This window comes from Lactuca sativa, chromosome 4 (genome assembly GCF_002870075.4).
Source record: "Lactuca sativa cultivar Salinas chromosome 4, Lsat_Salinas_v11, whole genome shotgun sequence".
NCBI lineage: Eukaryota > Viridiplantae > Streptophyta > Magnoliopsida > Asterales > Asteraceae > Lactuca > Lactuca sativa.
This window is the reverse complement of record NC_056626.2, coordinates 400,178,181-400,201,665: the sequence shown is the minus strand read 5'-3', so window position 1 is coordinate 400,201,665 and position 23,485 is coordinate 400,178,181. Positions and strand designations below refer to the sequence as shown.

Here is a 23,485-nt window from a genome sequence, read left to right as displayed (position 1 = left end):
AAATATTCTAAATAGAATATTTCACTGACATATTCTAAAAAATAATTTTAAAATGCAAAATAAATGGAAAAATCTAAAAATTCTTTTTTTAAATATTATTTTCGGAACTTGAATTAACTAAAAAAAATAAAAATAAATAAAAAAAATTCTATTTTTTTTGAAAAATACGTGAAATATTCTAAATAGAATATTACACTGTACATATTCTAAAAATAATTTTAAAATGCAAAATAAATGGAAAAATCAAAAAATTCTTTTTTTAAATATTATTTTCGGAACATAAATTAACTAAAAAAAATAAAAAATAAATAAAAAAAAATAAACAAATGCGTCTCACGGTCTTACAAAATATAAGTGGTCTCAAATGAACCTAACCCTATATATATATATATATATATATATATATATATATATATATATATATATATATATATATATATATATATATATATATATATATATTAATTTGTCGATTTCACATAAATATCCATGTTTCAAAATGATATTAAACGACAATAACATGTAGTTAAAATAATGTATTCTAACACATAAATTTTGACAATAAATTAAACCTTTTTGGCCTTTTTTCCGAAAATACATAAAACGAAATTTCTTACTTATATAATTATAAAAATACTAAAGAGTAAATTACACGAATGGTCCTACGGTTTGAATTAATTTGCATGTTTGGTCCCTATTTTATTTTTTTGATACGAAATATCTTTACTATTTGTTTTTGTTGCGCGCTTAGTTCCTGTACTATCTAAAAACCCATTTTGCTCTTAATTTTTTAATTTATTTAAATAAGGTGGGGTAAATAAGGTAAGGTAAGGTGTATGTGGGGTTGGGGTGTGTTTATTTAAATAAATTAAAAAATCAATTACAAAATAGCCTTTTTAGAAACGACAGTGACCAAGCATGCAACATAAACAAATAGAAGGGACTTTCCGAGTTAAAAAATAAATTAGGGATTAAACGTGCAAATTATCTAAAACCATAAGAACTATTCCTGTAATTTACTTTTTAAAAAATGAAAAAAAAGGAAAAAAAAGAAAAACCTGTTATATATATATATATATATATATATATATATATATATATATATATATATATATATATATATATATATATATATATATATATATATATATTAAATTATATCGAATTACTAGATTAATCAACAAAAATATAGCCTCCAATAACAAAAACTAGATTTGAGATTGACTATTATACTTCGATTGAAACTATTTTATAATATAGTATCCATATTTTGATTTTTTTTTTTTTTAAAAAAAAAAAAAGTTAAATTGTACTAATATCATTAGAAATTAATATTTCATAGAGCAATAAATATTTCTCGGAAAGTGAAAGGGCTAAAAATTAATTCTCCCGGTCAAAGTTTTACACACTTGAGAAAAGTCAATGTTCTTCCCTCCTTATCCTTCTTCTCCACCATAACATCACGCAATTTCTCAGACTCCCATGGAGAAAAACCCTAGATCAATGGCCCGTTTCAGAGGAATCTTTGATTCTGTAATACTCATCACGGTTGCTGTCTTCCTCTGTACTCAGTCGTCGTCGGTGGTCGCAGAGGACGATGAGAAGTGTTTGCGAGGCGTGAAGGATTCATTTCGTGATCCAGAGTTGAAGCTTCATTCCTGGAACTTCAATAACAATACCCCAGGATTCGTCTGCACATTTGATTTCGTCGACTGTTGGAACGATCAGGAAAATCGTTTGCTTACGCTCAATCCTATTAACTTAGGCCTCGCCGGAACAATTTCACCGAGCTTCGAGTTTTGTATGAGCTTACAGAATCTAGAACTCTCCGGTAATCGTCTCACCGGTTCCATACCCAGGGACCTTTGTAAGTGGATGCCTTATTTAGTCAACTTAGATCTATCGGACAACCAATTGTCGGGAGAGCTTCCGGATCTCGCTAATTGTTCGTTTTTGAATAAGCTTATCCTCTCCGGCAATCAATTTTCTGGTAGTATACCACCTCAGTTCTCAAATTTCGGCAGACTATCTGATTTTTCGGTTGCGAACAATGCTCTTTCTGGTCCGATTCCACCAGGCTTGTCGAGATTTGGTTCGTCCAATTTTGATGGGAACAGTGGACTTTGTGGTGAGCCGCTTAGCAGGTGCGGTGGTTTAAGCACGAAGAATCTGGCGATAATCATCGCCGCCGGTGTGTTTGGGGCAGCGGCGTCGTTGTTAATAGGGTTTGGGTTGTGGTGGTGGTGCGTGACGAAATCGAAGCAAAGGAGACGCTACGGAATCGGCGGAGACGACGATAGCAGTAGCTGGGCAGATAGGTTGAGAACTCACAAGCTTGTTCAAGTCTCTTTGTTTCAGAAACCACTTGTGAAGGTCAGATTAGTCGATTTAATGGCTGCAACAAACAATTTCAGTAAAGAGAGTGTCGTCATTTCATCAAGAACAGGAACAACCTACAAGGCCATTCTCTCCGATGGATCTGCTCTTGCGATCAAGCGACTTAGCAAATGCGACCTTCACGAGAGGCAATTCCGAGCTGAGATGAATCTACTGGGTCAACTCAGACACCCTAATCTGACTCCATTGTTGGGTTTCTGCACAGTAGAAGAAGAAAAGCTCTTGGTTTACAAATACATGTCAAACGGAACTCTCTCTTCTACATTATCTAAACAATCAAGCTTGCTGGATTGGCCAAGTAGATTTAGAATCGCCCTTGGTGCAGCAAGAGGCCTTGCTTGGCTCCACCATGGCTGTCGACCTTCAATCTTACATCAAAACGTAAGTTCCAACGCCATATTTCTTGATGAAGATTACGACGCTCGAATAGTAGATTTTGGATTAGCTTCCCTCATGAATTCTAACGAAGGTAGCTTTATCAACGGTGACCTTGGTGAATTCGGTTATGTAGCTCCGGAATACTCCATGACCATGGTTCCTTCCATGAAAGGAGATGCTTATGCTTTTGGTGTAGTGCTCTTAGAACTTGCAACCGGTCAAAAACCCACGAATGTAACAGCTGCTGAAGAAGGGTTTAAGGGTAGTTTAGTCGATTGGGTGAATCAGCTTTCAAGTTGTGGACAGATGGAGAATGCGATTGATAAGAATGTTCATGGAACAGGTCATGATGAGAAAATTGTGAAATTCATGGGAATTGCAGGTAATTGTGTTACACCTCAAGCTAGATCAAGATGGTCAATGTATCAGGTTTATGAAGCATTGAAGAACATGGGACAAGAATTAGGGTTTTCTGAACAATATGATGAGTTTCCACTTCTTTATGGCATGTAGAATCATGTCTATTCATTCGATGCTTATAAATTATAGCTATTAAATCCAGCATATATCTTCAAGAATGCTATTTGGGTATCATTCAAAATCTGGGTTAGAAGTTAGTAGTATTTATTATTTGTAGTATATATATATATAATAAATGAAATTTGATTATTTTTATGATACTAAATGATTCTCAATTAGCCTCCACTTCCACTTCCATTTGATCATTTTGATGCCATTTTAGCTTTAACTTTGATAAACTAAAAACATGAAATTTACTGTCTACAACTATTAAACAAACTCTAAAATCATGAGGTACATATTATAAGATCATTTTTATTGTTTTAATGATATTTTTTTATTTTGTAAAAAAAATTTGGAAATAGAAGCTGCAAAATAGGAATTTGGAAATGATTGATGAACAAAATGAAGGACGAAAATGACCTTAGGTAATATCTTCTTAAGTCAGCATATCTCGACATAAAGGATCTACCTAACTCGCTCCCTTTTACTTGTCTTCATGTGCTGGTTTTGAAATATGTGACTTTATCCACATGTCATGTTCGCATATTATTATTATTTTTTATTTATTATGAGGTTGTATTAGTCAAAGTACTTAATTTGGACAATTATACGTTATCTTTTTATTTAATCCAGAAAGATTGACTTGATGAGTTAAGCCAAAAAAAACCGACTTAATTGATTAAGACACTAACCTTTTACTGTTGTGGAATTTATTATTTGGAAATATGTAAGTGTAAAATGATGATTTAGCTCATTCATACAGTTTATTTAGTATAGAAAAAAAAGATCTTATGTATTATGTATATAACAGTTTATTCTGACCAACATTGTTATCCATTCATTCATTTACCCAAATTCACGAGAAAAAATAGGAATCCGTTGTCATCCAAATTGTCGGTTCTAAAAACCTAAATGCACAATATGGTATAACTGCTAAAACATATTATACTGTATCATATTATGGTGGTTCATTATGAACAAAAATTATAGTTTGTTACATTCTCAGACATTAAAACGAGAAAATCAAGTAAATACCTTTAAATGTGAAGAACATCTTCAAGAGAATCAATCGATTTGTCAAAGATTTCTTAAGGTATTCTTCTTCAAGTTTGATCCAAATACCTTTAGCACTCATTTTTTACTAATCTGTGAAGTTACACGCTCACTAGTGGTGGCTAGTTGCAAAGCTGTTAATACCTATTCCTATGCTTTTCAAACTCTATGGATAAGATATTTGGTGAAAGCTTGTCTAAATGGTAAACAACGCTATGAACATGATTCTCTCGAAGAAAAACCACTTATTGGAATCTTCATCCTTGTTCCACTTCTCAGCCATAAGTGAAGAACACGATGCAACATATGAGCCACTAAGAAAACCCAAAGCTTAATAGTTGATATCTCTCGTTGAAGATCGTATTCAATATTATAGCTATGATACCACATGTGATTTTAAATCCTAAAAAATTATGTTATATATAATTTTTTTTTTTTTGTAAAATAACATTATTTTTTATGAAGTTCTTCATTGTGTAGTAGTAAGTAATAAATATCATTCATAAAACGATTTTACAAATTAAAATAATTTCGGAATATATGTTTAGATGACCATTTTAAGATATTTAAACGTTGCTCAAGTTAAGACTTTTTTTTTTTTTTTTTAATTCTGTAACTTTTTATAGGAAATGAATAGGAATGGTACGTTCCATTGATTTTTCTAGGCATATATTGTAATAAATATAATTGATTATATAAATTAAAAGAAAAATTACATACTCTGCCAAATAAGTGGGCCATTTGATTATGATAGTTTGACCACTTATAATTCTTTTGGGTTATAAAAAATCTTCGAAAACCAATTTACCTGAAATTACGAGAGGTATTGAGAGTGGGTCACTCATGCATGCAAATGCAATGGTATGTAACCCAAAAGTAAAAGAAAGGTGCTTTTAAAATTTGAATCTGGACCCAAATTCTTGAAACTTTCAAAATCAAAAACTATAAAAGAAAACACGACATGTAAAGAAAAGCTAAAGATTTGAAGAACAAAAAAAGAAGACAACTAGAGAGTGTGACCAACTTTATTCATTGTCCGAACAATTCCAAACAGGTGAAATTATTCTTGTTTATTCTCTTATATATTTTCAATAATTATCTAAATGATATATATATATATATATATATATATATATATATATATATATATATATATATATATATATATATATATATATATATATTGTTTGATTATTGGATAATACATTATTGATGAAAAGATAGAATCATGATGGTTTTAAACAATTTTGAGAAAGATATTCATGTCTTTTGTACACAGGAAAGTTATTGTTCCAAATTGTTTTACATATTTGGGTGCAAGTGACATTAATGTCCATTTTAGGTTAATGCACACCAAACACAGCAAGAGTGTGTATTTTGACATGTCATACATAAAACACAAGACCTTAAAGCTATGATAGTTTGTTGTTATTAACATTTTTTTGTCTTTATTTTGTTTTCGGTCTTTATTAAACGGATGATTATAAATACTAACAATTGGCACCCGTGAATGTGATTTTAACAATATTTTAACATATTTTTTTTTTTCATTCTTACGTTTATATTAATTCAATCTAAGCTGCTTAATTTGATTTTTTTTATCATAACATTTATTACTTAATTTGTGTCAATCTGGCATATATCAAACATGGCGTATTTTCAATTTCAACTTCCATTATTTTTTATATCGTTATAAAATGCATTTTTTTCTTTATATCATAATAAAAAAATATTTTTCATTACATCATATTGTTGAAATATTCAATAACTTTATGGACGTTCGAATCCATATAAATATAATAAACTACACATCAATGTTTTGGAAACTAATCTCAATGTTGTAATTATCATAAATTGAGTTCTACAATAAGTTCTTTATAATTTATCTCAATACAAAATATCATTAAATTACAAATTTTGACCAATTTATTATTTATATAAAATGTTAAACGACTTTACCTAAACTAATAAGATAACTTTAAGCTCACATTTTAATCAAAATCCATAATATCTAAAATGTTAAACTGACTTTAACTAAACTAATAAGATGTTTAAGCCCACATTTTAATCAAAACCCATAATATCGATCGAAGAAAAGTAAGTTGGATGATTTCTTCGACATACTAAATAAAACTTCAATCGAAACATGAATAAAATTTATGAAAGTTAGTTCAAAGTACATGCAAGTACAATTTGTGACATTAAAAAATACATTTACAAGCCGTTTAACTTCTTTCTGTTATATCTCAACTTTTTTACTCATTGACCATAATCAACGGTAAAAAGATTACTCATTTTAATCCATTTATAAAATTACCTATTTAAGGATGCAAAAAAAAGAAAAGAAGATTTGTTGAAAGAAGAGAAGCCCTAAAAACATATGCAAAGTACTTTACTTAGGGAACACAACCCACGTAACAACAGGAATAAAGCTCAAAGCTAAAGCAAACACAATAAATACACCTTTAACAAATAAATACATCTTTTACCTATCCATCACACTTAAAGAAAAAAAAAAGAACTATATTAATTAGATTTCATTACTTTTCATCTAAATCCCAAATTCATGAATCTTTCAATTCAAACTTTGAACATTCTTACTTTCTTTCCAACAAAATTAAAAAGAAAAAAAAAACTTGTTGTAGATCCGATATATCCATGTACACGAGTCTTTGAAGCTTAAGTTTAGGCTCGTTCAGGCGTTTCTCTCGCATTCCCAACTTTTCTGAATATAAAAAAATATATTAAAAGAAAAAAAAAGTACAATGAAGTACGACCTTTATAGTGTCGGATCCAGATAATTTTTTTAAACAGTCAGTCAGACTGAAATGACATGCGACATATAAATTGGAGTATATGGAAAACACACTACAAGCTAAATTTAACTGAAAAACCGACAATTTTGATTTTTGTTTTTTTTTTTTATTAAACCGAATTTTTGTGTTTGATTAAATATGTTAAAAAATGACATGCATTTACAGTTTCCATTGAAAATTAGAATAATATACGTGAGTTTACATTCTCTTGTATTTATCTTTTAGTAAATTACTACTAGTTCATAAAAGATTCCAAAATATAAGAAAAAACACAAAAACAACCAAATATGATGGTTTTTCCAAAATAAAAACGATTTTTTTTGGTTCAATCATAGTGAAAACACAAACCATAAGGGTATATTCGTAAAAAATAGTCCCATGCACGACTCAAATCAGCATAAAAAAAATGCATGCAAAATTTCATTTTGTAACGTTTTTAACACTAAAGAATTGTTTTGGAGGGTATTTACGACATTTACCTGTTGTGAATAGGATCCGGTCCATTTGGTACTCTTCTCTTGCTCACATAATTGACAACCACCGGCTTTGAAACAGTGACACCTGGAATCACCAATTCCGGAGTTGTGATTGTCGAAACATCAAATAACAAAAAACAACAAAACCCCACCAACAATAGTCCCCCAAAGAAAACCACCCTTTTGTTTCCTCCCATCACTCGTTAAAAAAAAATTACCAAAATACCCCTCCCCTCTTAGATGTCTTCTCCAAAACAGAATTTTGAGCACTCAACAAGACTTGTAACAGTCATAGTGGTTTTGGGATGAAGAGAATGCATCTATGATTCTATCTCTATCTCTCCCTTGAAAGAGAGTAGTATAAAAGAGAAGGTGTGTGTGTGTGTGTGTTTTTAACTTGAAGGGTAAGAGTGACCACTTTTTTTTAAAGATGGAATACTACAAGCAATTCTGTTGCACTTTTTCTTTCTACAGAGAGATGTTATTAGATAAAGGGTAAAAAAATAGATTAACTTTTGACAAGCATTCTTTGCTTTAGGTTGTCATTGGGTCCACATTATTTAAAAATAAATAATAATAAAAATTACCATTCCTTTATCAAGTGAATTTTTATGTACTTGTTGTGATCCAAACTCCTAAAAAACATAATCGAGTTAAAAGTACAGTTTATAAATTCTATATTTTTTTTTTTTTGTACTTCAATTATTGGGTCCTTGAATTCAAGATTCTTCTATAGTTTTTTTTGCAGCTTATGAAAGGAATGTTTGAAATAAAAGTGTCTAAAGTTTAAGGTATGACTACTTCTTTATGGTATCTAGATTTGTAGACATGTTTCTTTTATTTTATTTTATTTTATATTTTTTGTCTTATGGGAATAGATACAAAAGAGTTTGCCTTCTTGTAAATCAAAGAATTATATAGTGGTCCAAAAAATTAAATGTTTTTATAACTTTACTAGGAATATTAGAATATGCATCTTGTCCATAAGGCTTCATTTAAGTTGTAAAGATTCAAACTTGACTTGATTTGGGTTTTGTTTTTAAATTCTTTTTGTGTTGTAAGGATATAAAAATGAAAATTCCAAACTGGGTTTCTTATATTTTTTGAAAATTCTAATTTTGAAAGTGAAAAGAATGTTATAAAACCTGAAATGTGAAGAGTTTCTTGAAGCTTATGATCTTCTCTTCTTCTGAGCCCATGTGGGCCCATATATTGCCAGATGTGTCCTTCCAAAACGACGATCAGCTAACTACAATTTGCAGTTAGTTATAAAACCATAAGTTTATATTCAATCATTCAATGCATATATGAAAAAAAAAAATTAAAAATGTATAAAGTAGATATTATAATTTTAATATAAAGTGCATATTAATAGTTATAGGAAGTACCTTAACAAGACCCCCACATGTTTCCAGCATGTTGGTTCTGAATGGATACTCCACAACCTATGGAATAATAATTAAATTTAAGATACCAAAGGAATATAAAATTTGATTAAAAGAAAAAAAAAAAAAAAAAAAAAAAACTCACTATAAAAGAATCATCTCCAATCACAGATGATTCTGAAATTTGCTTCATTAAAATCTCATAATCCACTTCCATGTAAGGAGGTGTGACACTTATGTAATCAAATGGTCCATCTTTTCCTGCAAACAAAATACCTTTTTCATCTACTCATATTTTATAAATAAATAAATAAATTATAAAAAATGCCCTACATGCATTACCTGAAGATTCTTTAATGCGCTCAAAGAAAGTTTCCACACGAACTGTGTGTATAACAGAATTATCAAGAAATCCAGTCCATTCTAAATTAGGGCGTAGAACATCGGATACAACCCATGGATCCATTTCCACAAAATGGACCTGAAAAAAGTTTGCAACAAAGTAGTAAGCTTTTTCCCATAATACCAACATACTTACCTTTTTCTTTACATATATACAATGTATTATATTCATAATATGTAAGTAAATTGCTATTATTGGAAAGAAAGAAAGTAGATTGCTATTATTGATTTAAAAGTAAAGATACCTGAGAGCATCCTCTGCTGATAGCTTCTATGCCAACAGACCCTGTGCCACTGTATAAGTCTAACCATCTTCCAGGCCTCAAAGATGTAGGGCATCCACCAGCAGCCTCAAGAAACCAAACATTTTTTTTTCTTATTTTAATACAAAATTTATATACTTGTTCATCAAGGGTAGAACTGGAAATAGTACCTGCAAAATACCAAAAGCTGCACCTTTGACTACTTCCATCATTGGGCGGACATCCATGCTTTTTGGTGATAGTAATTTCTTCCTTCTTGCTGTTCCTCCAAGAACCTGTAATTTTGTAATGTTATAATCTTGATAACGCCCTTTGTGATCCATTCTCCTGTTTTTAGGTTTTGTTAATTCATGGAATGTTTTGTTATCTGTATAAGATTTTGTGTAATTGAGTGATTTGTTAAAACAATAAGATTCACGGGAACTGTGAAATTGAAGAGCTACAACATAGTAATCAATTAATTTTGATTTCTATGAGAATTGGTTCCTATAAGATAATCATCATGTTTGAGTAATCAATATAGTAATCAATTACATCATTTGAGAATTGATGTAATGATTGAAGTAACAGATTCTACACACCTGAAGCAACTTATGAGTCTCCCTAGGCTTAGCTTGCTCATGTGGTGCTCCTACCTGTTTCCCTCTCCCAGTCTTTTGATGCTCTTTACTCCTTCTCGACTACATAAAACCCTCAAATCAATACCTACAATCAGTTTTACACTTACGAGAAACAGAGAGAGATTGACTGACCTTCGAAGGAGTAGGTTCAGAGAGAAATTCATCGGGATCGAGACCGTATTGTTTGAGCAACTCCCTCTTCTCTTCCGTGGAATTAGGCGATTCTGGAATCAAAACCCCCGAAAAAAACAAATTAATCCGTTATAGGTGAAGAATTCGAGAACCAACAAATGGATTTTGTATAGATAGGAGTGGAGATGGACTTGAGAAACTTACTGAGAGATGACGAACATATGATGGTTGAAGGCCGCCGGCACAGCCGCGGAGTGGAGATTAAGGAACGGTGGGTGAAGGGAGTATAAGGATTATCGGCAGTAACAGGACGCCATGAAGTTGTCGTGGGTATTGCAGAGAACGCCATGAAACCTTAGCCGAGCAAGCCCTTACCAGTTACAAGTTTTCCCTTCACTAGCAAACCAATATTATTACCGTTGGTGTTGGAAGGTGGATTAGTTATCTAGAGAGGATGCACAATCGTTTAGTGAAATTTTATTTACCACATTATACTTACTAGTAGTTTAGATAGGAAAAAATATTTTTATTTATTTATTTTGTGATTTTTTTTTTGAGTTTAGGTTTCCTAGTCGGAGATCTCCGTTTCTCTGCATTCTGTTTGGTTTTCTAAAAGATCAAAACACACCGACCATCGCCTTAGGAAGGAGGGAGTCGTTCCCATTGAACCCACCGAACCCACTGCCACATCAGCTTTTCTCTTTGATTTTTCTTCATCTTTCCGAATCCACAACACACGGAAATCCTATCTTTCTCAACCCACTCAACCCACTTAATTAAAAAAATATACAAAATAATCAAAGTAAAATGTTAATTAGCAATATAGTTACCGCCGGTACCACTCCCTCTTTGGCGAGTTGTTTAATTGGTTTCACGAACCCACTTCATCCTCTCTCTCTACTTTCCCTCTCTCATTTTCTCTTGTACTATATGTTTTAAGACTTGTACCTTAGTTGTTTAGTATTTTTTTTAATTGAGTGGGTTGAGTGGGTTGAAAAAGATAGGATTTCCGTGTGTTGTGGGTTCGGAAAGATGAAGAAAAATCAAAGAGAAAAGCTGATGTGGCAGTGGGTTCAGTGGGTTCGGTGGGTTCAATGGGAACGACTCCCTCCTCCCTTATCGGGACTCATCCTCAAACACTCCGTGAACTACAACCTCCATTCACTCTAACATCTCCACTCATAACTACCTATGGGCAACATTGTGTTTTGTCATAGATTGTTGTCATGAACTAAGTTTGTGAGACCCTACACCGTTTACTACAAAACACCATCCTCTTCAAATGCTTCCAAAGACTTCTATTTGTATCAAAAATCCATACACAGAATCAATCATGATCTTTTCTATTCGCCATAAAACACATGCACACAAAATCACCCATGGTTTAATGACATAAATTTCATTCTTCCAACAAAGGGGGCAAGGCGTAAAAAGAAGAAAAGAAAGAGTTTGTGGCTTACACAAGGTAAAATTGCAATTTCTAAGATGGTGTAAGAAACATAAAGTTCAATGAAAAATAAACTAGACTCCAGGAAAGTGTTCCCTTAAAATTGCAATTTAATTGACATATTAAGACCATGATCCTATATCTACAATTGCTTAACTTAAACAAGTGATCTCTTTCCTTTCATTTGTGACCATCAGGTATGCTCCCAAACAACCTATTGTAATACCCATAAAAAAATCATGATGTTGAGCATAACTCAAATCATGTAGATTAACCTGAGAAAAGACAATCAAGATAGATATGAAACCCAGATAAAAAAATATAGAGATATCATAAATTCAGTATGGGATGATAAATCAATCCAAAAGATGACGCATGAATGTTAGAAAGGAGGGATATGTATTTAACCGAAAACATGAACACTTTAAGTCGTTCATTCTATGGGTAAGTCAAGTTTAGTTAGAAAGTCATTCCTTCCCCCATTTATCCCTCCCCCTTCATAGCTTAGCTTTCACTATTGAAGTGTGTACGTAATGTGCCTCTCATGATTACTGAGATTGTTGCTTAGTCCTTCTCAAAAGCTTGATTCATTCGCCTATGGATAGTCGGGTGATAAAATGATAACTCTTTTGTCTATATGTAGCCAAAATCCCATAAAAAGGGAACTTCCTGACATTTTGAATTTTAGCTAATTGGTTATTCAATTAGACAGAGCCTTACTTTTAACTTGAACATCATGTTAAATCAATTAGTAATCACCATAGGTATTATTTGATTTCGATATTTTGGAGTGTGACGCATAAACCTTGATGTTCGTCGAAAAAGAAGTTGATATGAATGTGGGAATTGGTGGGTTTGAACTTTTAAGAGGGTTCAATGAGAGATTGAGATAGTTAATGTCTACTTTCAAGCTCTTGAAGAGTAACGAGAGGTTGATAGGAAGGGTGGGTTGTGATGGTCTTGGTGGCTTGTCTGTAACATCTGTAAAATTTCATAAAATTTGAACTTTTCAAAACAACCTTTTTTCTATGGAAGTATTTACAAAACTCATTGTTTCCAAAACATTATTTAAAATCAGAATCGTTCTCAACATAATTTTCAAAACTTTGTCATTATCAGAGTATCCCATAAATCATAAGTCCAAAAATGCGAGGATGTGTACGGTCACGCTTTCACCCTCACAAGATCCATTGAAGTACCTGAAGCCATAAACCAAAATTGTAAGCACAAAGCTTAGTGAGTTCCCACAAAGTACCAACACCCAAACTTATAACATATACAAATAACATGCTCAAATACTCATGCATGGTCCAATCAGCCTTAGACTGGAATACCAGGCATGTCTACGATGGGACCATCCATCCCCCGGATGGAATACCCTCGTATTATAAGCGGTTTGGTCTAATCAACCACCAGGTTGGAATACTAAACATGTCGGGTCCATTCAGCCATCGTGTTGGAATACCCAGGCTTGTTGATGTCACACCCCAAAACCGAGAACGACGGAAACATTCTGGGGTGGATGACGTCATGTCAAGTATCACAACATATGCAGTATAGTAATCAAAGTACAACAACCATTGCATTAATAGTAATAATTTTACTTAGGTTACATTTAATAACAACATCAAGTAAATACAGAGAATAACATAGAGTGCAGCTCGGTACAAGGTTGTCTTCACAAAAGCTCCCGGAGTGTACTTGTCTACTGACGACCTGAGAATACAAGTTATTTTGAAAGCGAGTATCAGCATTTTAATGCTGGTGAGTTCATAAGTATTTAATGACATTGGTATAAATACATGTTTTCCTTCAAAGTAATCACATGAAAGATAGTGGTTTAGAATTTACAGAGTATTAGAATCCTTATTAGAAAATCTCATATTTTCTAATAAAAAGTAGTCTTCTACCAAGACCCAATTGTTTTGTGTTTAAACCAAGGAGTATCTCTACTAAAAGCAGTCTTCTACCAAGACTCGGCCGTTTTATGTTTAAGGAGTAATTTCCCTCAAAAGTACTATATTATCAAAATATAGTTTATGCTTTAAAGAATATGTGAGAAGATTACAAGCATAAGTAATAGGGAAAATAATATTTTTCCTCAGCAGTAACCCTGCTGGTTAAAAGAAATTAAAACATAGACTCCAGGTGGTATGGAATGAACCATACGCCTCGCAAAGTCTAAAGGAATGATATACATACTCCAGGTGGTATTGAATGAACCAATATGCCTCGTAAAGTCTAAAAGAGTGAAATACAGACTCCAGGTGGTATTGAATGAACCAATACGCCTCGCAAAGTCTAAAATAGAATCTTTAATCCTAATTAGGTTTATTTAAAGATTTAAAACGTGGCCTAGTGTATAACTAGGAAGGTATATATATATATATATATATATATATATATATATATATATATATATATATATATATATATATATATATGGATTAGTTTATATATAGAAAAATATCATGATTATACTTATTACCTTAAATCCATGAATTATAAGGTAACTCTAGAGATACTCGTAACCATACTGATTGACGATCGAATTCTTTGACGACCTGCTGGCGTCGGAGTGAATGTGACATTTATCACCCACTGGCTTGGTCGGCCGGGACTGTAGCTAGCAGTCAGGATGTGGGAGTGTCTGTCCTGTATAGATCTATACACACAATGCCCGCTCTCCCTCCAGGAGACTCTGGTTACCAACTTGACAACGGTGAAATCCGCATCATGAGGATGTATCTCGTGTTTTGATTTCTATAAACCTTTCCTTTTAGTATATGTTTTAGAATATAGATATAACTAACTTCTCCTTCATGAATGTTATGGTTGGTTTCTAAACTATACCTATTATAGTTTACTTGAGTGGTTATCTAGATGCCTTTGCTACCCAAAGGTGATGAATCTTCTGATAGAACTTTTATGACTATATATGTATACATGATATATAACTAATATTTAAACGACCTTCGGACGGATAACTGTTACCCTAAAGCCACATCCAAACAAGGAAAAGGAATTAAGGCGAGTTAGCCTTCCTAAGTCCGTTAAACATTACTTATATAACTATACATATACAGACATGCATTTAACAATACAAGAGTATAAAAGAAGTTTTGGTAAAACCTTTGGAAAACTTATAAATAATAATTTATTAAACTAAAAAGGGATTTTTATACTTTAAAAGAGATTTGAGAACAAGATTTTAAAACCTTTAGCTGGATAAACAGTTTAACATGCAGAAAATCTATTTGCTAGTCAGTTATTAATCATATGTGATTGATATAATAACTTACTAATTCAACTTGTATCCCCCCCCAATAAAAGCATTTAAAATCATTTAAAAGGTTGATTAAGGGGTATGAACTCACCTGACGTGGGTGATTCGAATGAGCGGATGATATAGGATGCTAAGTGTCAAGTGAGGACTTGACCACACACGCAAATCCTATTTAACATGTAATGATACATTTAAGTATCTAATTAGTCATTTAACAACTAATTATGCAAGTAAATACATCCTAATACATGGAAACACTTTACCACAAGTGCTAGGAGTACTAAAGGTTGCATATAAAGAGTGTATGGCCTCACATTGGAGTTTACTCCTCAAATGGTGGCCCTTAGGGGTGTTTACGGTTTCAAGACCATTTCCCCTATGAGTTTATGATTTTTGAACCACTCCTTGGGGAGTTTATGGTCATAAACACATGATTTTACGGCCGTAAACTCATGTTTGCCCCTTCCTTTCATGTTTTGGTGCATCTAGGGTAAGCATGCAAAGTTCTAGTCATTTATACAAGCCATAGAAGGTGTTAAGGGCACTTAAACACCATTGGAAGGTGTTTACGGTTTTGGGAGGTCCCTAAACTGTAAACTCATATGAACTTAGGGATTTTGATGATTTTCGAGTGTAAACAAGTTCATATTAAGCACACAAGAAGCTAAGGCAAGTGTACTTTCGATCTAGGAGCTTGAATGACCGATTTTGGCCAAGAACACTAGTGTGTTCTTGGTGTTCTTGATGAACACTTGAATATCTATGAAAAAGACAAGATTTCATGGATGAAATTGTGTAAAAACACTAGATTAAGTGTTATATGAGCGAATCTAGGAAGAAAACACTTACATTTTGGCGGGAAAGTGATATGATACTTGAGAGAAAACTTGGGTGTTCTTGGAGTTGGGAGTGAAAAATGAGCATCAAATGACTAAGTGTCATATTTATACCCTTTGGGGTTTACGACCGTAAACTCCATGTTTACGTCCGTAAACTCTAACTTTTGGAGTTTCGCGAATTACGACATTCGACAAACTCTAAAGTATACTTCTTCTTGGAAGCTTAGCACCAAAAGTGTAACGCCTCTAATGGAATCACACCCAAACTAGCAAGAAGGAAAGTAGAGGAGAGAGGGGAGGGAGTATGCAATTCGGCCAGGGTTTCTTCCAAAGAAATCAGTGTATATAAATGTGAACCAGGAGGCTCCTTAAATAGTTAAAGGATCTAGGGTTTAGGGGAAACCCTAGTTATCCTTTGCTTAGGGCCTAAGCAAAACCCAAGGGCCTTATCTTGGACCCCTTGGACGAATTCTCTAGGGTTTCCCCTAGGGTTTTCGTCCACCTCCTTCCAAGGGGGGTCTGGAACCTTCCATTCAACTATTAGTTAATTGCAAACTAGTCCCTGCACTTTGTAACTAATTCTTTTAACCCCAAAATTAATTCTAATTAATTTCTGGCTAACAATTAATTAAACATAATGATTTCTTTTTAATATATTAATCTTTTAACATATTAATAAATTCATTTATATTAATTTATTAATCTTATAATAAATTAATATCTCTCCTTTCATAATTTCCTTGTCCGGTTGCTAGGTTTGAGGGCAACCCAAAAGGACTGTGTTGTTATCAATTCAAGTACATTATAGTTATGGGCTTAGACACCTAATCGAACAGTCTCCCACTTGGATAATTCTGTAACTATAATTGCTAGTATGCCTTCTAAATTTGACCAGCAAATTGTAGCTTCCAAAAGGCTGTTGCCGAACTCTGACCCAGTCAGTTACGTGTCCTAAGATAAGTGATCATATAATCCTTCGTTCTGATAGATATCCCTAGACAAAAGACATGGAATGTAATCAACCTCTTTTGTCCAGAATCTATGTTTCCTGATTCCTGATTTGTGATGATATAGGACTTCTAATCGAACACATCAATTCAGTCCTGGTTGGGCCCAGCACATAAGTCAACACCAAATCATCGAGGGGCCCATATATATCGATTTTCCCATTAGGGCAAAAGGAACGAATAAACATTGACTCATATGCTTGTGTCTTTTACTCATCAAACCATACATGAAAATACATTTTATAACACCAAGTTACTGATGCGTTTTCGTATTACCAATGTATAGCCGACTTGAAAATTACAACTCATATATCTCTGTTCCAAGATTATAGATATTATCGTCTCAGTATTACTCGTGATGAATTCCATGAAGTAATACTCTGAGCGTGGGTTTATCCAATACTCAAATCTCACTCTCTGAGTACTCATGAACATTGCAGCAATTATATTGCCATGTCTATCCTTAGACAATCTGCAATCCAATTCATGACAGTCTTAATTCACTACTTACTTCCAAAAGTACGAGCGACTGTGGAGTTTGAACAATCATATTATTCGGGAAGTAAAACATGCAAAATATGAAACACAACAATAAACAATTGACAAAGGTAGTAAACCAATAATACTTTATTATTTAATCACCAAAAGTCAATTACATTTGCTTTGTTACAAGTTTCAGGACAAAACTAATCTAACTACTAAAACTAATATCATCTTTCAGACCTATGCTCCGAGCATGCTGAATAAGCTTAACCCTACTCAGACCCTTTGTGAGGGGGTCTGTTGGGTTATCTTCAGATGATACCCTCTTTACAACAAGATGTCCTTCTTCTACTCTATGCCTGATGAAATGGTACTTTCTGTCGATATGTCTGGTTTTACCATGGTTTATGGGTTCCTTAGTTAAGGCAACCGCTCCCTCATTATCACAGAACAGTTCCATAGGCTCCTGGATGGTTGGAACAACTCTGAGATCCCCGATGAAGTTCCTTAACCAAGCTGCTTCTTTAGACGCTTTACTCGCTGTTATGTACTCTGATTCACAAGTAGAATCAGCCACCGTATCTTGCTTTGAACTTTTCCAAGTAACTGCTCCTCCATTCAGTAAAAATACCCAACCATATTGAGAACGGAAGTTATCTCTATCCGTTTGAAAACTGGCATCACTATAACCATCTACTCTCAAAGTATCATTGCCACCAAGTACAAGGACCCAGTCCTTCGTTCTTCGCAAATACTTGAGTATATTCTTTACTGTTTTCCAATGAGCTCTACCCGGGTTTCCCTGATAGCGACTGACCATGCTCAAATCAAAGGCCACATCAGGGCGAGTACATGTCATAGTGTACATGATCGATCCGACAGCGGAAGCATAAGGTATACGACTCATGTCTGCTATTTCCTCGTCTGTACTAGGGCATTGAGTCTTACTCAATTTTGTGTTGCTCTGGATAGGCAACTCTCCCTTCTTGGAATTTTCCATACTAAACCTCTTTAGTACCTTATCCAAGTATGTGCTCTGACTAAGTCCAATTAGTCTCTTCTTTCTATCTCTCAATATCCTAATCCCAAGAATATAGGCAGCTTCTCCAAGGTCTTTCATGGCAAAACACTTTCCAAGCCAAGACTTAACTTCATTCAAGGTTGGAACATCATTACTAATAAGTAATATGCCATCGACATATAACACCAAAAAAGTTACTATACTCCCACTAGCCTTGATATACACACAAAACTCGTCTTCACTTCTAGAGAAACCAAACTCTTTGACTTTCTCATGGAAGCAAAGATTCCAGATGCGAGATGCTTGTTTCAATCCATAAATGGATTTCTCAAGCTTACACACTCTATTGGGAAAACTTTTCATCGACAAAACCCTCTGGCTGATTCATGTAAACATCCTCAGCCAGCTTTCCATTAAGGAAGGCAGTCTTAACATCCATCTGCCAGATTTCATAGTCATGAAAGGCAACTATGGCGAGCAATATCCTGATAGATTTGATCTTGGCTACTGGTGAGAAAGTTTCATTATAGTCAACCCCTGGGGTTTGTGTGAAACCTTTCGCAACCAGTCTAGCCTTGAATGTGTGTACATTCCCATCCATGTCTGTCTTCTTCTTGAAGATCCATTTGCAACCAACTGTCTTACGACCTGGTGCATTATCAACTGAATTCCAAACTTAGTTGTCATACATGGATTTTATCTCGCTTTCCATTGCCTCTTTCCACTTGGAAGCCTCTGGCTTGCCATTGCTTCCTTGTAAGAGACTGGTTCATCTAAATTCACCAGTGTCCTATCACTGATGAATGTGTCACCATCTGAAGTGATATGAAAACCATACAACTCAGGTGGCACACTCACCCTAATGAATCTACGAAGAGGTAATGATTTATCAACTGGTTCAATAGGAACTGTTTCCTCTGGTTGAGTGCTAGTGTCATCTAAGGTTCCTTCATTGGTTGACTCTTGAATCTCTTCAAGGTCAATGGTACTCCCACTGTCCTCTTTGGATATGAGCTCTCTTTCTAAAAAGACTCCTCTTCGAGCTACAAACACCACATTCTCACTAGGTCTGTAGAACAAATATCCAAAAGACTGTTTTGGGTAACCAATGAAAACACATTTCTCACTTCTTGCTGCTAGCTTGTTGTGAGTCTCTCATCTTACGAAAGCCTCACAACCCCAGACTTTTATATGTGCTAACGAGGGAACTTTCCCTGTCCACATTTCGTGAGGTGTTTTGGCAACCTTCTTTGTTGGGACAAGATTTAGGATGTGGGCGACTGTTTCTAAGGCATAGCCCCATAAATGAATTGGAAGTGGAGCACGACTCATAATAGAACGAACCATGTCTAACAAGGTTCAATTACGCCTCTCGGCTACACCATTTAACTGTGGTGTCCTAGGAGGAGTCCATTGTGAGACTATACCACATTCCTTTAGATAGTCGTTGAACTTAATACTAAGATACTCTCCGCCTCTATCGGATCTAGGTACCTTTATTTTCCTGCCTAATTGATTTTCGACCTCATGTTTAAACTCTTTGAAATTTTCAAAGGTTTCTGACTTATGTTTGATTAAGTATACATAACCAAATCTACTATAATCATCTGTGAAAGTCACATAAAATCGATTAGCATCTCTTGTGGTTGATCTGAAGGGCCCACACACATCTGTGTGTATGAGATCCAACAGACCTTCACCTCTTTCACAAGACCCCGTGAATGGTGATTTTGTCATCTTTCCCAAAAGACAAGATTCACACAGATCATCTGATTTTAGGTCAAATGATTCCAAGACTCCATCCTTTTGGAGTTGGACTATGCGTTTCTTGTTAATGTGTCCAAGACGACAATGCCACAAGCATGCCTTGTCTACACTATTAGACAAGTCAATATTAAACACACTATTTCCTAAGCTATCAACACAAGTCACTGTTTCATACATGCCATCACAAGGTAAAGCTTCAAACACAAAAACACCATTCTTATAAACAGAAATTGAACCATTCAAATCATTAAAAGAGTATTTAAAACCTTGTCTGAACAATGCATGAAATGAAATAATGTTTCTCATCATCTCAGACGAATAACAACAATTCAACAAATCTAATCTAACATCATTACTAAGAAAAAGTTGATAAAATTCGATCTTGGATACTGGTGAAGACTTCTTGTTTCCCATGATCAAGTTTATCCTACCTCGCTCTATCTCCTCACTTTCCCTTAGCTCCTGCAAATCAGAACAGATGAGAAAACCACATCCTATATCAAGGACCCATGAACGAGGAGATAATGAGTTATTAGAAGAAATAGTGTAAATACCTGCCGAAGATGGCTTCACTTTGCCATCTTTGATGTTCTGCAGATATTGTGGGCAGGTTCTCTTCCAATGCCCTTTTTGATTGCAATAAAAGCAAACAGCTTCCTTTGGATCGGAGACATGGGGAATGGAAGCATTGGGCTTGGCTTTCGGGCCATTGCTAGATGACCCTACTTGGACCTTTGCCTTCCAGTTTTGCTTAGGAGGACCTTTCCTCTTTTTCCCCTTTCCCTGTCCAATAGCTAGAACAGGAGCACTTGCAGGAGTGAGGCTATACTTTTACCCTTCATCCCTGCTTCAGCAGTCTGCAACAAGTTGTGCAATTGGGCCAATGTCTGCTCAGTGTTGTTCAAATGGTAAGTTAAGATAAACCGACCATAACAATTAGGCAACGATTTCAAGACCATGTCAATGGCCAATTCCTCATCAAAATGAATGTTGATCTTGACTAAACGCTCTATGTAGTGTTGCATTCTTTGCACATGAGACACAACCGATTCCCCCTCTTTCATCTTGCAAGCCATGAGTGACTTGACTACTTCAAACTTTTCTTGACGAGCTCGCTTATGGTACTTTTCCATAAGGTCCTTGCTCATCTCAAAAGGCCAGTAGTCCTCATAGTACCTTTGTAGTTCTGGGGACATGGTTGCGACCATGATGCATGCCACTTTGGTAGCATCATCATAGTGCTTCTTGTATGCAACATACTCTTCGGGAGTGGCTTTGGACTCATCAAGTTCTTTGAGCTCCTTTTCAAGGACATACTCTTTGTCCTCAAATCTGAGCGCCATCTTGATGTTACGCATCCAATAGTTATAGTTCGATCCATCCATAACGACTTTAGCGCAAATGTTGAGCAAAGAGAAGTTGTGGTTGGAGGATGAAGAGGCAGAAGTGTTTCTAAGAGTAGTCATCTAAAAATAAGGATAGTTTTTAGTTTAGATTCCAAGACACCTCAATATAATAACCCAAAGATATCATATCAAGGTTAGGACCCAACTATGACGATTTACAACTTAGAAATGGGATGCCGAGATCCAAGTTCAAATCTCATAAAGGTAGGTGAATGACGATTCACCAATTCCACCATTAGACAAAATAAACGAAATAAAATTCCTAATTCTTTTGAGATACATTAAAACTATTTAATGACATGTTTTTAATCTCAGATTATGCATTACTTTTTGTGACTGGGATACCGATGATCACAAACTAGATGTGAATAACCATGCAAATGTGCTTGGTAACCTTATTGTCTTTATCATTAACTATTGATGTGCCGGTAAACCACACACGCTCCATCAAAATGATAATTATAAGATACCCATTACTACTCTTTATTAGTGCCTTTTAGTGTGCTGGTTAACCACACACGCTCCACTAACGACCAATAAAGCATACTGTTCAATTTCGTGGATTAGCATACTTTTCACATTTTTCCTAAAGTAGCTAGAGTTGGGAAAATAATGTTCTAGTACTTTCTTTAATAGCATTATACTTTTAATGAGAAGTAGTTGTCCTATCAAATCCGTTCTGCTAACGACCCTCCACTAATCAAGGAAGCGGTGAGTGAGAGTGGACACCCATTCAACTACCATTTTATAGGCAGTTTCCTTATACCCCCTTATAGATTAGCTTCGTGAATGAGGCATACTAGCGATTTAACTGACCATATTCTTATACATATATAATATTAAACTTTTAATTATTATTATTATTATTATTATTATTATTATTATATATATATATATATATATATATATATATATATATATATCTAAGGTGTGTTTTAAGACATTTTAAAACTCTAAGGGTTTATATAAATTTCGAAATTTAAACTATTAAATTTTTAAATTTAAATAAACCAATTAATTTGATTTAAGGATTATCCAATTAAATTAAACAATTAATTTAATCCTAATCCTTATCCCTCTAAATTTCGAAAATTAGGGTAAGGATAATTATCCAATTAATCTAATCAAGTAACAATTATCCAAAACAAGAAACCCTAAAATTTCTAGCATATTTTCGAAATTCACAAGGGAGGAGGCTAGGGTTTTCAAAACCCTAACCCTAATTTCGATTAGGGTTCTTTGGAGGCTAGGGTTTTCGAAAACCCCTTGATCTACAACCCTAAAAATCGAAAAAATGGCCTTTAGGGTTTAATAGCTATAAACCCTAATTTGCAATTCAACAATTGTAGCAATTCAATTTAAAACAAAACAATGTCTCTGATACCACTGATGGGTTTTAGGTAAAACAAATAAACTAGAAAAACAATTCCTAAGTTCACATGCAACCTACTTTGGATCTATGTTTTAACTATTGAACATATAACTTTGAATTGCAAAACAAGAACCCTAGAGGAGGTGACTATTTCGAAATTCATAAACTAGGGTTAGGAGTTACATACCTTTCAATTGTTATAGAAAACAATTGAAAATTCCCTTGATCTTGATCTTGATCTTTTTGGAAGCTTAGCACCACAAGTGTAATGCCTCTAATGGAATCACACCCAAACTAGCAAGAAGGAAAGTAGAGGAGAGAGGGGAGGGAGTATGCAATTCGGCCAGGGTTTCTTCCAAAGAAATCAGTGTATATAAATGTGAACCAGGAGGCTCCTTAAATAGTTAAAGGAT

At 34.0% G+C, this 23,485-nt stretch overlaps 2 protein-coding genes across 2 annotated transcripts; one reads left to right on the top strand and one right to left on the bottom strand.

Annotated features, from left to right (window-relative positions):
* Positions 1–1,357: 1,357 nt before the first annotated feature.
* LOC111902036 (inactive LRR receptor-like serine/threonine-protein kinase BIR2) lies at positions 1,358–3,460 on the top strand. Its single transcript, XM_023897912.3, has one exon. The coding sequence runs from the start codon at positions 1,483–1,485 to the stop codon at positions 3,286–3,288; it is 1,806 nt and encodes a 601-aa protein (XP_023753680.1). The 5' UTR covers positions 1,358–1,482; the 3' UTR covers positions 3,289–3,460.
* A 3,317-nt stretch (positions 3,461–6,777) lies between these two features.
* On the bottom strand, positions 6,778–10,860 carry LOC111902027 (uncharacterized). Its single transcript, XM_023897899.3, has 11 exons — positions 10,649–10,860; positions 10,445–10,536; positions 10,274–10,372; positions 9,863–9,967; positions 9,675–9,779; positions 9,370–9,508; positions 9,173–9,288; positions 9,031–9,087; positions 8,788–8,891; positions 7,646–7,727; positions 6,778–7,075 (listed from the first exon to the last, which is right to left on the bottom strand). Exons 1-9 carry the CDS (start codon positions 10,791–10,793, stop codon positions 8,814–8,816), a joined length of 936 nt encoding a protein of 311 aa, XP_023753667.1. The 5' UTR covers positions 10,794–10,860; the 3' UTR covers positions 6,778–7,075; positions 7,646–7,727; positions 8,788–8,813.
* Between the last annotated feature and the right edge of the window lie 12,625 nt (positions 10,861–23,485).

Bases quoted from the DNA above. Each gene is read 5' to 3' on its own strand.
- LOC111902036 (XM_023897912.3), top strand. From the start codon at position 1,483: ATGGAGAAAAACCCTAGATCAATGGCCCGTTTCAGAGGAATCTTTGAT.
- LOC111902027 (XM_023897899.3), bottom strand. From the start codon at position 10,793: ATGGCGTTCTCTGCAATACCCACGACAACTTCATGGCGTCCTGTTACT. The intron at 10,537-10,648 runs GTAAGTTTCTCA...TTTTGATTCCAG, and splicing joins CATATGTTCGTCATCTCTCA to AATCGCCTAATTCCACGGAA. The intron at 9,968-10,273 runs GTGTGTAGAATC...ACAAAATTACAG, and splicing joins AGACTCATAAGTTGCTTCAG to GTTCTTGGAGGAACAGCAAG.